General features: G+C 38.3%; 1 protein-coding gene across 10 annotated transcripts in view; it reads left to right on the forward strand.

Annotated features, from left to right (window-relative positions):
- Nucleotides 1-14,619, forward strand: part of CTBP1 (C-terminal binding protein 1) — a 254,305-nt gene extending 239,686 nt beyond the window's left edge. For 7 of the 10 annotated variants that reach the window (XM_067298349.1, XM_067298348.1, XM_067298352.1 and 4 more), the window contains 4 exons: nt 1,704-1,834; nt 3,995-4,122; nt 7,595-7,712; nt 13,356-14,619. In XM_067298349.1, coding sequence (XP_067154450.1) covers nt 1,704-1,834; nt 3,995-4,122; nt 7,595-7,712; nt 13,356-13,542 — 564 coding nt within the window. In that variant the 3' untranslated portion in view covers nt 13,543-14,619. Of the gene's footprint in view, nt 1-1,703; nt 1,835-3,994; nt 4,123-7,594; nt 7,713-9,870; nt 10,051-13,355 lie in introns of all 10 variants that reach the window. The other 3 variants (XR_010884474.1, XR_010884473.1, XM_067298350.1) reach the window with 3 other exon arrangements.
- The last annotated feature ends 1,893 nt before the right edge of the window (nt 14,620-16,512 follow it).

Genomic DNA, 16,512 nt, shown 5'->3' on the forward strand with positions numbered 1-16,512 from the left:
TTGTAAATAGTCCTGAAGATGAAAACTCAAGCAAAGTTATTACGGATAGACAGAAGATTTCAGTAGAGTTCACTTTGATTACAAATTTCAAGGTCTTCAAAGTGCATATAAATAGACTAGGCTATACTTAAACATCAAATTATCCCTTCTGTTTGCAAAAGCACAGAAATAGAAAGTGCCTTTATGGCACGTCTGTGTAGCAGGTGTGATTGCTGCTTGGGTGAGCCCTCCTGGGCTAGTTTTAATCGAGTTATCACAGCTAACTTACATAGTTCAAGTACAGTGATGGTTTCCATCTTCTTGGTTCCCATCAGGAACCCCTTGTTGTTGCCAGACCAACTTAAGCTCATGCCACCGTTACCTCACTGCTGTAATTCTCAGGATAATTACCCCAAACTAACAGAAGTTCCCTTGGTTCTTCTCCTGCTGTAAGTGCACTTAGATTTGCTATACAGACCAACAGATGTTCCCCTGAGAGCCCAGGTCTCCGCAGATGGAGTGGGGCAGGGCTGGATGAAGGCTAGTGAGTTGACCAGTAAAATACTTTTTTTTTTTTTTTTCCCTTACAACCTTACTGCAAGCATGTGCATCTTACTGGTTCGATATTTCCAATGATCTCACATTAAAAAAAAAAAAAAAATCTTAGCTGACATCTCCAAGCCTCCCTGTTGTTCATGAACTTGGCATTCCAAATCAGTGTTTTACATTAAGGATCCTACCCCCTTTAGACAAGCTTTGGTTTGATATATAGGTTGTAAATAGTTGGTTTGGTGTTAAAATGTTGGGGGTTTTCTTGTTCTTACGGTGAGAGATGGAATCAATTCAAACTGGAAGTTTTATCACTCATCTTCAGCATGGTTCCTGCTCTTCATGTGCTTACCTTCATCCGCAGAGATGCTCTGAGATCAGAACCTGTGTTTGAGACACCTGGTAAAAGATGCTGAAGTATTAGAGTGGCTGGAAGTAGGATATAGAAATTTTTTTTTTTTTTTTCCGTACCATCTCTCTTACTTAAACCTCCACTTTGTTTTCATGTTGTGGATATATCAGGGTATATTGTAGTTCTCTGCGCTCAGTGTTCTCTACAATGCAAATCTGCACAATGCACAGCACAGCTTCTCTCCAGGGCACGCAGCATTCCCAACCAAATTCATTTCCATGCCTTCCTCGTGGAGGGAGGAAGCTGAAGTAACAGCAATAAATAAAACATAGGTCTACTGTATTTTGGTAACTAAAGGGAAGAGAGTTTGGGAATCCAAAAGCATTGATTTTTCTGAAAAATTCACGCAGGCTTTTATTTGTGTGAAAGTTTTAAACCACAAAATATGAATTTCAGAATGTACTGTAGTTTCTGTCTCATGCAATTTCACAGTGAAATAAAAAGGCGTAAAATGATTTGTCAGTTTCATATGCACATTTGTATCTTTTGATCATGTCTCTGCACAATATATGAAACAACGCTTCTATTAAAAGACACTGCTTACAAGAAACTAAAGGTTATTAAGTGCTGTGAAATAGCATTTTATGTTAGAAGCATCGCATTTTGTGGTACTTTCCGATGGAAAGGGAAGACAACTGTTACAGGTTAAATCAGCTGAATAGCCTTTGTTGTAATGGATGCTTCTTTTGAGTAAAAGATAATGCCACAACGATTTTATTTCATTTATTTTTATTTCATCATTCTTGTTTTTAACTTTCCCTAGATGAGACAAGGGGCTTTCCTGGTCAACACAGCTCGAGGTGGGTTAGTAGACGAAAAAGCACTTGCACAGGCCCTGAAGGAAGGAAGGATACGAGGGGCAGCCTTAGATGTACATGAGTCAGAACCATTCAGGTGCTTTTCCTTTATTTTATTTTTATTTTGTTCACTTTCTTAGTTTTAAGTCGTAGTGCATGATGCAATCAACAGCAACAAGAAAATAAGCTTTCCCGTCCTTTGGTAGCTAAATACTCCTTAGTAAAGCAACATGAATCTGTGCAGCACTGGACTAATGCAAATGTAGATGAAGCTTGTTCATGTGGTCAGAAGTGAAAAAAGTGACATCCAAGATTTAATTCCTTTTAAAAATAAAATCAAAATCTAATGGGCTTAATCAGCAGAAATATCAGGGACACAGGTTCAAATCGTGGGCATGGCTTTGTGTCACACGGCTTTGAGAGGAGTGCTCTTTGTCATTGACAAAACTCTGGATGCAACTAATGTTCATGTCTGAACAGACTCGTCCAGAAGGTGAAAGGCCCAGAACTGGTGCAAGAAACAACTGCTTTTTGACACCTTTCTGCAAGAACAAGACATACTTTCCACCCAGATACCCTCTGCAGGAAAGCCACAAATGTACCAAGTTGCAAAATACGTAAAGATAAGGAAGGTGACCAGAGTTCAGGTTTTGTTTTGTTTCACCCTTTCTCTTCATCTGGAGAGTAATAACTCTGCTGTCATTAGCAGAGCTGGTAGCCTGAGTTTTCTGAATGCCACCGGGAAGTTCAGTTTAAGGCAATAATATCCCATTCCCAAAGTGGCATTGGTATTATGATATAAACACTCCTATCAGAAATAGGCCTCTCTGATGTGTCCTTGAGCCTTGGCCCTGCCTTCTTAGCTAGAGCTGTCAGAATAGACTGCTGTAGCTTCGTGCTTGTATGTGACAAGCCTTTCCCAGTTTTTTAGTCTGGGCAGGGAGAAGTCTTAATTTTAACTGGAACAACCCACATAGCTTTTGAAGAGGAACAGATTTAGTACTTTGGGGTAGGTTGAAAAGACTCTAAAGAGAAGGAAGTCTCTTGTATCAGCTGAGACAGGGGGAAATAAAAGCTTTAAAAAACAGCAGTAGTATCCTTGGAGGTGGAATTTTTTTGTCTATGGAGACACAATGCCAATATTTAATATTATTTACACTGATCCTGCATTTGTTTACTTTTAAATGTAGCCATTACAGTGCAGTAGAGCTGGGCAAAGCTGGAGTCTCAGCAGCTCAGGGGGCTTTCAGCTACATACCTGCTTCCCAGTTGAGCTCTCCACGAGCAGACCCTTGTACCTATAGGAAGCCCCATTTACTGCATGAAGATGCCATCTGCAGAGATTCAGTTGCAGGATTGCAGCCACAATTTCCTTTGGCTGCAGTGCTCCATGTCTGTCTGAAGGCAGCATGCAACTCCTTATCCAAGAGTGTGCTAGATATTCTGACTTTTATTGAACTAGGGATGAAATATGAATTATTACCAACTCTGAAGGCACGTTTTTGTCTTAATGTATTTGTTCCCTTGTTGTTGCAATTGACTGTAAGATTATTAAAACCGAAAATAGGTAGGAGGAGTAAGTTTCCACTATTTTCAGTTTCCTAACTCTGTTTGTATGATAGCACTTTCACATAGATTTATTGCTTCCTCTGAAAATCAATCCATCAAGTAAATTTCCTTATTTCTGTGGAATTTCTGTACTGCAACAGGAATGAAAAATTAGTTAAAAATGACAGGAAAACATAACTAGGTATCACAAAATGTTGAGGGTGCTCATGGACACGCTTCTTACTGGGAAATAATTGTAACTCATTTTCTTTATTTAACTAAATGTCACTTTGACAGTGACTCTTTAGAAAGCCAAGATTTGTTTGCTAATGAAATAAAACTGTGATGTAATGGACCAAATAAAGTGGCATCCTGAATTGATTTGGGTCTCGCTTTATGCATTTCTGCACCAGAACTGGAGTGGCAGTGGCTGTAGTTAGCAAAAAGTGCATTGGACAGAAGCTAATGTTGCTACTAGTGCTACTTTACTTAGGTGCTACCTTTCGAGTCTATGAGAGATCATTGTTACTTTATTATGCCATGAGTAGTATATTAAATTAACTGACAATTAAAAACAAATCCAATGAGGAATATTGGTACAGTTCCTTTCTGTTGAAGAAATTAATTTGAATGTATGTACAAATCCCTCTGGATCCCTCTGCCCCCAAATATTTTTTGTCATTTGATCTTGTTTTAAATTTTCATTTAGCTTTAGTCAGGGCCCCTTGAAGGATGCACCAAACCTGATCTGTACCCCACATGCAGCCTGGTATAGCGAACAAGCCTCAATTGAGATGCGGGAGGAAGCAGCGCGAGAGATCCGAAGGGCGATCACAGGTACTGACACACACTATTGCCTCCTTCACTGCTTATTTCATTTTAATAAACATTTTTATTCTTCACTGTTGGAAGATGTTGAAAATGACCAAACTTAGGTTTTGTTTACCACTTCTAATACTGCAATATCAAAACTAGCAAATACCTGATAAGTCTTTTCCCACCACTGGAATAGATAATTTAGGGGGTCCATTGCAGTTATCAAGAAAAGTCAGCTAGTGGAAAAGAAGTATTTTCTATATAACAGAAATACACTGATGTGTAAAAAAAATCTTCCCTTTTTGTTTCTTGTAAATACTATCCTTTTGATGTGTTTTACTGCAGTTGAGCCAGAAACTGCTGGTATCTTCTATAGCTTTTCCTAGATGCCCCCTCATACTCACCATAAGCAGTGCTGTTTCCTATATTTTTTTCCTTTATTTCAGCTCCTTTCTATTTTCCAGAGTTCATTCAAATTTGTCTTAGAAGAGGGACTGGGATTTCAGTGTTTTAAGGCTGTAATATTCAGGGAGAAAACATTACCTAAAATTTCACATAGTTCCTGGTAGCGCTCTTATTGCCACAACTCACTCTTAATTCAAACCAAAGTTTTCAGTATTTGTTGGGAGCTACTCTATTTTAGAAGATGGTTCTCTCTTTAAAGCATTGCTAAAGAAGTCTGGCATTGTAAAGGGTGAAGTCTCTTTGTTGTATAACTGCCATATAATTGTAAACTGTTTACAAAAGAAAAAACAGTTATGTCTTGAACATGCAATGCTAATAAATAAAATGAGAAGTGTGGGCCATTTGGCTTTGGTTTGAATCCCTTGTAGCCTAAAATAAAAGGAAGAATTTTCATACTGGAAAATGACTCATTAAGCACTAATGTTCTCTCTTTAGTAGGACTTTGCTGTTTTCCCCTTGGCAATATAGACTGAATGCTTTACAGACATGCAGAGCCATCTGTGTCACCTTGAGGGTGGTTCAGTGCCAACACGTTGCTCTGCTGTACAAAAAGCACTACCGGTAGCCTTTCCCAAATCCTTTGCCTAGAGAGGCTAGACAATTTAGTTTCATTTATAGCCTGTGCAGAAAGAAGATGGCTCTGTAAGTCTGGGTGGTGATTAAGGGCACCTCTAAAATTTGATTTGCCCTTTACAGGCCGATTTCTCTCCATTTTAGAGGTAACCTAAGGAATCTGACCATCCCGTAGCTGAAACTGGTTTTTGTGGGTATACTCCCAAAGGACTGTAATAGTACCTTCATGAAGTTGTTGCATAACTGTTAAATGCTCCCAAATAGCTCTGGGAAAGATTGCACAAGCCACTGTACCGTACCTACTTGGGCAATGATTGATGGGCAAGTAAGCATTAAAAGCCTAAGATCTGAAAACTGAGTAAGAGTCAGCTGCATGGAGCTAGTTTTATGTTAAGTGTTGTGCAGTAGCCCACACACATGTGCATGGGAAGACGGACCTGTTTTCTTAAAGTGGGCGATTGTGCTATTGGAGTTCTAAATCATTGATTTGTATTAAAGCTGTCATCACTTCAGTGTTTGCACATGGTTTGGTGTAAGATCAAATTGAGGCCAACATTAGGGAGGTGAGAAAGACGTTGAATTGCAGTGGAACAAATGTAGGAAAGATAGAGGAAGTGTGGGATGAAACTGAATCTGTGAACACCATAGGGGGAACAGAAAAGAGAAGGGGTGGAGAGGGAGAAGCTAATTGGAAAAAGGTGCACGATAAATGAATGCATGCTTGAGTAATATGACTACCATCTGAAGATAAAGATGTTAAGATGTTTTGCTGTGGAAAAAAATGCCAATGAGGTTCTGCTGTATAAAATGAAAACAGGAGAAGATTAAATATCAGAACATTCAAAATATTAAATAAACATGACCGCTGAAAACAGTGATAGAAGAAAAGGGAGGGTGAACATGGCAAGTGAAAAGATCATTATGAAATATGTTTACATTAAAGTAATATTTTATGAGAGGAGACTAGTAGAACATTCCTTACAGAGATTAGCAAAATGAAGACTGAGAGGGGCAGGAAGGAAGACATGATTGCAATCGAAAAATTCCTGAGGAGGATAAACACCAGAAAAAGAAAGGTACTATGTAAATTAGAGGGCGATTTTGGCAGAGGATTAAATGGATATATATTAAGGCTAGAAAGTATAAGATGGTTTCCAATCAGGAGAGCAGTGGGAATTCACCGGTACTGGGGCATGTACCTTGTCTTGTCTGATTTTGGAACTAAGAAGCCCTTTCTGCATAGGATGTGAGAAGTTCAGGTGACCTAAGCACAAGCCATGGAGGCACAAGTATTTGATAGCATCCCACTAGAAAAAAGCAATTCAGTGAAAAGACACTTTTTTTTTTTTTTTTTTTTTTTTTTACAACCCCATCATAGCTAGGCTGATGAACAGAAAGCGCGGGCAAAGAGTAGTCAAATGAAATCAAATTTTTAATCAAATTTCTAGGAGGAGAATGGAGACAAAGCTATTAAATACCTTAATGATGGAGCATGGTCAGTTTTTGAAAGGGTTTCTGGGATATTATTGCCAACAGTAGTGGAGCTTAACTCAAACTTGGCTCTTCCCACCTCTGTGTTTGCACACTAAAATTAAATTTCAGAAAGAATGCATTAAAACAAATGTCAGAAAAAACATAGGATCCAGTTGATCTCCCATTGAGGTAGGCAGAAATATTCCAGTTGCCGTAGAGGAAATACGGATCATATCTGTTCATGTCATTTTTTACAGGGCTGGACATAGTTTCATGGAAGACAGAGGCTTGTCCAGTATGTTTTGAATTGGGTTGACAGATTTTCCAGTATCTGTGCCTTAAACTAAAATTGTACTTTAGGGGTTGAATGACATTAAGTAAAGGTAGTGAAGAACTGAAGAGGGAAGTTTTCTGATGTATTTTCATTTTTGCTTAGAAAAGAAGGAAATGGTTGAGGATTTATACATTATAGTAAATAAATTTAAAGAGCAGTTGAGATAAAGAAGTGTAAGATCAGGAGGGCAGGAAAAAAATCTCAGTCATACTCATGTTATCCCAGATTTTCCACAGATTTTTTATTATCATTGTTATTATTACTATTATACATGGGGGAAAAAGGAGAAAAGTGAAGTTAGAGAGCAGGAGTCTGTGTTACTGAATTTGAGTGGAAACCATGCTGTATATTCAAGCTTTAGCTTCTGGGAAAGGATGAATCTTAGTGATTATGGTTTTATTCAGATCCTGGTTATAAAAGATAATTAGAGCGACAGAGAAATAAAAACTATGCAGAGCATTTTAAGTATTAGTAGCCAAGTCCCAGACAAAAGGGGAACAGTGAGGACTAAAAATGAGCTTATAGTGTGATTTTACGTACTGTTTATATATGCAGATGTTTATAACTATTTTAATACATATGCATTCAGAGCATATAGCATATGAAATTTTTTTGCATTTCCCCTCCCTTTCCCTCACTTCATCCTAGGTCGTATTCCAGACAGTCTGAAAAACTGTGTTAACAAAGATCATTTGACTGCAGCTACGCATTGGGCCAGCATGGATCCCGCAGTTGTTCATCCAGAGCTTAATGGTGCTGCGTACAGGTAAGCATGCTGCAGATGTAAAAGCAATATCTCCTTAATTCAGAGGTAAGTATTCCAGCATAAAGAAAAGACCTTCCTGTTAATAAATGAACCGGTTTTGGATTAGGCCCCAAGTACATTGCTTTTATAATTGTTGCATTCATGAGAAAAATCTTACTTCACTGCTTTCTGAAATCAGTCACGCAGTGTGTCAGTAAGTTTCCTTTCCTTATCTTTTTTTGTGGTTAGTAATAGTAATACCTGAACAATGTTTTTTATATATTCCGACAAAACATGCTGGTCATCTGCAGTGAGTGCAGTGGAAGTTTATGTTCTTTTTGCTGAAGGTAATGATAGTTGCCTGCAGAACGACTTACAGTAATAATAAACTACTGTTATGTGTTTTGGTGGCCTTCAGACACATGAGAGAACATAAAATTAGTAATGAATACGGTGGAATAGCTTGTGGTGATCATGAAAATATATTTAAAGTAGTATTTTCTAAATTTTGCATATAATTTTTAGAATGTTCCTTATAAAGCATTTGAGGGACTTAATGTATTCTTGATCAACTGTGAAAGCAGAGTCAGCTTTTTCACTGACCGGTCAAGTATGTATATTCCTTAATTACTTTATTTGCTTGATAATCTTTCTCTGTCCTTTTATTCCTAGCAGCTCTCCTAGCAGTACATTTTTCCTCATAGTCAGCTTCACACTATTTTTATTTATGAAAAACATCTGCAATTTTATCTTCCAGTATGGAGTTTCCTCCATAAGTAGGATGAAAGTGGCTGAGAAAGCTGTAAGCTGCTGCTGAAAGGCAGTGCCTTGAGGGAAGGGACAGTGCATTACTTTCACTATTTCTCTTTTACTTTTTTCTCCTAATGTTTCCATTCTCATTCTTCATACATCTTTCTTATCTTCATCCTTCTGTAGGAGGACTATCCCATACTTTTAATGGCTGTGGGAATTCTTTCTGCATTCTTCCATATGAGAACCCAGCTGTGCTATGCTGGGAAGTGAAGCAAAGCTCTAATGTCACAAAAAGTTCCAACACTTTGGTCAGAAAGCGATGGAGAGACGACAGTGGGGAGGGTCACCACCCTTCACCACAATCTCCTTATCAGTAGCCGTAAGCACATTAAAGAAAAATCCCAACTTTGATTTGATCAACGTACATATATCTCAGATCAGCTCAAGATGTTTATTTATGGAAAAAGTATCAATAGCCCTAAGTATCAAGAAGGCTGTTTTTGCTTGCTTAAATGGAAAGTTCAAACACATACTCTTTTCCACACATCATGTAGTTTCATTGACTTGAGTTTGGACCACTGAGGGTGTAGCTGAATACTGTTGAGACTTACAATGGCAGGTGTTTCTGAGCTGGGGGTAATAACTACAGCTGTGCCATGGCAGTTGAGAGCAGGGTTGCTTGCCCAAATATAAAATTCAGTTGTTTGTTCTCATTTTTGGGGTCACAAGTCTGGCAGAAGCCAGTCTCTCAACTCAAAATGGATTTTAACTTAGGAACATTTTGGGAGTTAATGTTTAATTACAAGCCAAAGACCTTTCATATTTAATTTGAGCAACAGGAGCATGGAACTAAATGCCTTCTTAGACATTGTTTCAGTCATCTTTTCAATAGAGAAAATTAATCACAAGTTAAGTTTTGACTTCACAACTTTTTTCAAAAGCAAAATAAAACTCAGTGGGGCAATTTCAAAAGAGAATGTAGAATCATACCACAAACATAAAAAGCTTCTTTTCTGAGGGGTAATAAAATAGTGTTTGAGCGCTGGTAAGAGCGGTTGTTACTTCTGTGCAATATAAAATGTATGGAACTTGAAGCATAGACTTTATGAAGGAATCAATTTCAGAAGCAGTGTTTGCATGTGCTAAATTCCGTTCTGTCTTAACTACAGAACTTGAATTGATTTTTCAAAACAAATTTGTCTGTCTTCTCTTTGCATTACAAGATTATATTCAACTAGTTGCGTTCTGGACTCTTTCACAGGAAGTGCAGTGTTTCAGATGTGCTAATAGCTGTATCATCTTCATGTAATTGTGTTAGGAGATAAGACCTGGGATAATAGTTTATATGTTAAAAAATGCAAATAGCTCTTTTGGTGAACTAAAACTAACAATTCTGTATATATCATTTACTTGAATTTTAATAAAGGACAGAACGCCTAAATTATCAGATGTTATCACAAGCAAAGAACACTGAGCATTCATCAGCAGCTATAATCCAGATCGTCTGAATATCATTGTGTTCTGTGGAAAACAAAACCATTTACTATGCAAAATGCAAGACACCGTATCAACAGAAAAGGTCAAGCAAACAGGATGGATCCCTTGAGTAAAGATTAATGATATTGCTGAGAAGGAACTATATGTAATGGTCTTGGTGAAGCAGCAATGCATATGCTGCTTATGTGTTATTACTGTGTACTTGCTCCTGAGCTGCTTGTTAAGTAAACACCCTGCCATTTCCTATGTCACAGAGTGCAGGGGAGGCTGGTACATAGGCACAGTGACATTTGACAGCTGGTAAACAGTGATTATGCAATTTATAGAAATGTTGACACATCTTTCTGCCTTCTAGCAGGTACAAGATGAGAGTATCCAGGTACCTAAGAGGTACTTGGATGAGAGTAGAATCCACGTAGTCAGATAATGGTAACCATTCACAAATTATTTCATATTAAGGTACTTTATCAGTGATTTTCAGACTCCTCCTGGTACCTAAGATGCAGCACTTGTTTAAATTGTAAACTCTTTGAGACAGACTCAGTTTCGTGTGCAGTGCCAAACATAGTGAGTTCAAAGTGCTTCTGTAGTATAAATAAAATAATAATGTGGGAGACTAACGTGGAAATTAAAGTTGCTTTTAAGTCCCAGTTAAGAGGGCTACTGTAATTTTCTTTATAAAGTGATACTAAATGGGGAAAGGGGAAGGAAGAGTATGAAGTAGCAGAGGAGATGTAGCTGATCTCTCGCTTTTGCTTTTGCAAAAGTTTAATTAAATGGACATTTTATCTGGCAGGTGTTTTGACTGCTCCCAGAGGTGGAAGATTGAGAGCAGCTTTATGAAGTGCTGGAGGAAATATATTTGCTGATTAAGAATAGGAGAAGAAATAAATAGCAACATAAAGGAAAGTTACGTAGGATAGAAATGCCCATGTAGAGGCTGCTGAATTTATGTGCCCTCCTTTCAGAGATAACAGAGGTTTGAACAACACAGATGATTAAATTAAAAGTGGGCAGAAATATCAAAAGAGCATGGCAAAATAGGGTTAGGAGATGAGAGTTGTCAAGCAAAATGCAGCTTCTGTAGAGGGGTATGTTATCACTATTTTGGCTATTGTAACTCTGTAGCTTTAGGACAACCAAAACAATTGTAGGGCTTCTGGATGTTACCAGAGGTCTTTAGGAAGCGTATTTCTGAGGAGAGGTGCTGGTGGACAAAATCCCAGTTAGAAAAGTTACAACCTAATGTCCAAGAGGATTATTCTATATATACAGAGAGAGTGCCTAGAGTCAAATCAGAATTACAGGTGTTTAGTCTGAACTGCTTACTCTGCCTATAAGATAACTGTTAATGCCCCTGACCTAGGATCAGCCGTTTTCAAAAGGGGAGGCTCTGAATTTCTTCATGGGGGAAACACGGTTGTAGAATTTGGTATCTCCTTGATTTGTGCTAGCTCAAGTATTTTGATGCGTGGGGATGATGTCGTTAGAAACTAGAGATTCCTTGTTAGAAACAGTTGCTATGTGCAAGAGGCTCATCTTTTAAACGGAAGTTTTAGTCATTTCCTGTTTTTTGTTTTTTTCCCCCACCAAATACCCAGGGTAATAGATAAGCCATTTGAAAATCAGATTTGAATAAATATAACAATACCCAGTCGGACAGTATTCATAGGAATTAAAGCAAATTTGATTAATAAGATTCAAATTGAAGTACTGAAACAAGCAACTAATTCCATTAGCAACTGCAAATTAATTTTAAGGCACTTCTCTGGAGAAGAAATTAGCGTAAGAAACGCCATAAATATGTGCAGAGTTCCTTGGGTTGTACCCTGGGAATGAAGCTTTTTGCCCTACGGATCGTGTGGTCTTTCGCACATTGGTTATTCATCCCAAATTGCAGTCAGTGTTATGATCTGTAGGAATCTTTTCCAGGATGTACAGTGTCTTCATCTTCGTTGTGTCGTATCAGATAGCCATGATGGCAGGGTGTTTGTGAAAGGCAATTCCTGTGATGCTTCTGTGGTGGAAGCTGCTTTTCTTCCTGTGAGTTTCCTTGCTGTTCTAGATAAATTCTACCCTGATTTTCTAGCTGCTTGAGGGAACTTAGGATGAGCAACGCAAACGTACATTATTTTAGAAAAGCTGCTATTGAAATGGTGTGAAATTCCCTGAGGCATTCAGTGTGGGAGACACTGGTGACCAGAAAATCAGCTGCCGAATATTGTGACACTTGAAAAAGCTTGACTAGACTACAAGTGTGGTTCCTCCCATTTAATTTTAAATAAATAATAGGGTAGCAAACGCCACAGTGAGTAAGTAGTAGTCATGTGTGTTCAGACTTATAAAACGGGTAACTCTCTCGCTAAGGCACTTGAGTAAGGAGAATGCAGCAGAAGAGAACAAAGGATGAGTATGCAGCTCTGCGATGGCATGGGGCAGGGGACCAGAGGGTCGATGCAGATGGCCAGTATGAGATCACTTGCAAATCAGTACTGAGGTACTTGGCTAAAGAGAAAGCATATTTTTGTAAAAGCATTCATGTGTAGCTGTTGTTTATATATATCAGCACCATGAAATACCAGTGTTCATCAATCTCATCTGAACTTGGGGACTGCAAACAATAGATTTGCAAGGTTTTTTATCCTGGTAAATATCAGAGCCATCATAAAATCAAGTTGAATCACAGGGTGATTTTTTAGCTAAATTCCTAAAATATTTAGGCTTTGGCGTTCATCTGGGAAGAGTAACAAATCTTTAAAACCGTGCACAGTTGCTTGAGTTTGTATCTTTTTCTAGCAGTCTGCCTAAAGCATTTGTTCTCTGTGTAACAAATACTGATCCTCTTTCAGACAAGTACTGTGGCAATTTTGGAGTGGAAAAAACTACTCAGGTGTAATAGGCTTGAATTTGTCATCTTAAGAGTGTGTGGATGTGGTTGCTCTCCTAGGGGACTACAACTGCAAGATTATTTTAAAGAAATATTTTTTGCAAACCAGCACAAAATTTCCACATGAGAAAGAAGGAGGGAAAAAAAAAATCCCCAAAGGGTAAAATGAGGAAAAATCATGGAGGATAGATACTTCTTGTGCACACCTAACCTGAATTACTTCTTGTCGAGGTAGTTCAGGATCGTACTTTCAGAGAGGAGCAGCACTTCCAGGTTGTTTCTGTTGTGGTGTTGTCACTTGTGCTATTAAATCTGAAAAAGCTAGCAAATCTTTATTTCTCATTTGGATAAAATACAGCATCTATTGCTTTATTTAACAGCATCTGCATATGGTATCTCATCTTGAGCCATACTAACACATCTGGTCTGAAAATAAAACAGACATCTCTGTAGTTCTCGGAAGCAAGGCGGGCTTTCCTGTCAGCCATCTCCTGGTTTTAACACATGTTCTTATTTCCTTCTCTCAGCAGGTATCCCCCAGGTGTTGTAAGTGTGGCTCCAACTGGCATACCTACAGCAGTAGAAGGAATAGTCCCCAACCCAATGTCTTTATCACACGGCCTCCCTGCTGTAGCCCACCCGCCCCATGCTCCTTCCCCTGGCCAAACTGTCAAACCAGAAGCTGATAGAGACCACCCAAGCGACCAATTGTAGCCTAAGAAAACAGCATTCCCAGCATTGGAGATCTCAACTTCAGCGTGTGGAAAAAAAACACAAAACAAAACCCTGGATTTTGATTAAAGGCAAAACCATGAACTTACAGGAGGAGACGACTATTGTTTTAGAAACTGGTCCAATATACAATATAAAAGGAAAAGGTGGGAGACAAAAAGAAGATTTGGAAACATTTTTTCCTCCGTATAAATTGTAGTTTGTCCCTGTCCAGTGGACTGATTCACTGTTTCTGTGTCCTATGGGTTCTTTGTTAAGCAAGAGAAGTTAGTAGTTAATTATATCATGAATGTACTTGTCTGTGTACAGTTTTTAGAACATTAAAAAGGGTTTGTTTGCTTAGCTGTCAACAAGGAAAAACATAAGGGAGGCATTCAGCAAACCAATTTTGAGATTAAAAATCCTTTCTTTTATATTTTAAAACATGCCCAAAAATGAGGCAGTTGGCAAACTTCTCAGGACAATGAATTTTTCCCATTTTTCTTTCTACGCCACACAGTGCATTGTTTTTTCTACCTGCTTGTCTTATTTTTTAGAATAATTTAGTAAACAAAAGAAAAGCAGTTTCTCCTGATTTTGGCATGAATTCCCTTATTTCAAAATGAAGACAACCTTGCAAAGAGATTTTGAGGAAAAAAAGGTTTTGTATAAACGAGCATTGTGCTTTTTGTCACCAGTTAAAGTATATATTATTGGTGGTATGCGAAAAAGGCACTAGACTACTGAAAAGTAGCAGCATTTCATTGCCTACATTGATTCCTTCCTGGTAATGTGGTAGGCTAGCAATATTTTTGGTTAAAATCATGTTTGTGACTGTAACCATTTGTATGAATTATTTTAAAGAAATAAAAATCCCAGACAAATATCATATGTGTAAAAATTTTTATTTCTAGTAACTGTTTATTCAACTTTTATTAGGTTTCTTAGCTGTAATTTTTAAACAGATGCTGTCAAGTATTTCATTTCTAGCTTTACTTTGCTCTCTGTTGTTTGTAATACCGTCTTGGAAGCTTGAAAAATAATAAAAAAAAAATTCTTTCCGTACCATTTTTCCCTTTACATTTCGTGAATGTTGATCTTTTTTCCTGTGTTTCTAATGGAGTTTGAAATTAAGATGGATTTTGATTTGTACACCGGCATCATCAGCTACAATATGGTAACAGCTTTTATGCCACCACTGTGGGCAGAGCAGAGGAGGTACCGCAGCAACATGACAATAATAATAAACGTCTTTTGCCGAAGTCCAACATGCGAAGTGTCCATTGTGTTATTTGCTTTTGTGATGATGGAAGTGTGCAGCAGGACGTAATTATATTCCCTATCTTGAGGGAGCTTGTTTCTTTGAACGCAGGCAGAACTGTTTTTAAGGCAGATTGGAGTTCAGCTAGCGGCTGTTTTGGCCTTTGCTGTGCTGCTGTTTAAGATGTCCTTCATCCCTACATGCTTTAAAAAGCAAGACAAAAAATTGCAATTCAGAATGGTGGAAAGTGAACCTGGAGATAAACGTTCTAGGTGGTCTCTAGTTTACTTGTTCACCGTTAATCTAAACTAGCAACTTTCCACCTGCGGTTAGTGACCTACTTCTGTGGGATCTCTGAAGAGTTACTAACCCCACTCCACGAGCCTGTGGAGGGGTCTCCACCTCTGCTAGGAAAATACGAGGAGGCTGCAAATCAAGAACAACAGCAATTTACAGCTTTGTACTGAAGGAGCACTATAGAGAGTGAAATTCTGTCTCCATGGAAGATTGAAAGTTTTTTCCCTTGAACTTTTAGAGCCAAAAAAGTAATCCATTACAATTTATTTGGTAGTAAAAGCATTCCTATTCCCTCAGTGAAACAAAACAGCTGCCATAAAGCTGCCAGTTATCCCCACACAGAGTTCTCATCAGCTTCATGGCCAAAAACTTGCAGAAAATCAAATGCCGTCTCTTGCAGTTGAAGGGGGATTTTGTTTTTCACGTTTCATTGGTAATTCATGTTTTAAGATGATTCTTTGTAGGGCTGAAGATGTTTCTTTAACGTATGTAAACCAAACATTTAACATCTGGCTGCAAAGAATTGCTGACAGTCTCATTTGCTACCAAAGGAAGCAAATTTCTTGAGGAAATTTGAGGTTTTTTATCCTTCTCTTGCATCAGTTTTGACATCGCTTAGATAACACATTTTGTTTCCAGTGAATCAATAAATTGATGAAAGCACCAGTACTTACTGCATGTGGTTCTCAGATGCAGTTCTGAGTCTTCCTGTCCTTCAGCTGTGCACGTGCTCTGGCTGCCATCCGGGCTTGCTTAGACAAAACTTTTTTCAGGATTTGAGCCTGAACTACTGCATTGATGGGTGTAATATGGCTTTTCCCCTGTGATGTTAAATGTTTGATGCTTTTATACTAGCACTTCAAATATATCTGTCAGCCTGATTGCTGGAAAGTTAACTATAATGCCTGCTTGTTTTGAAGCAGAAAGGAAGAGTGATCCAGGCAATGACAAGACTGATTTATACTCACTTCTGGGCTATAGTCTGAAAAGCTTTAGACCAAACACTGGATAAAAAAAAATTAAGACTTGATGTAAATGACTAATTGGAAAAATGCACCACTTTAAACAAAGGCTACTATGCAGACTCACTATATGTCTTTTATGACCGATTTTGCTGGGTAGCGGAAATGTGATTAGATTTCCTATCTGGTGAAGTATGTGCCATATAAAGTTTATACAGAAGAAGATGGGGTCTAGTGGGGAATGTAAAGTGGACAAGGCATTGGCATTGGCAGAAGGGGGCCAGAAGAGATGACCTGTGGCAGTGTGAAAAGTGAAGAGCTGGCCTAAAGGGGGAGGTAATTGAAGTGTCTGCCTCTAGCAGCAGTTGCTCCACCTTTTCGTTGCTGTTATTTGAATTAAGGATCTTAGCCAAGAAATGGGCCGACAAAACCGTTGCTCTTGATGGCCCAAAG

This window comes from Apteryx mantelli, chromosome 5 (genome assembly GCF_036417845.1).
Source record: "Apteryx mantelli isolate bAptMan1 chromosome 5, bAptMan1.hap1, whole genome shotgun sequence".
NCBI lineage: Eukaryota > Metazoa > Chordata > Aves > Apterygiformes > Apterygidae > Apteryx > Apteryx mantelli.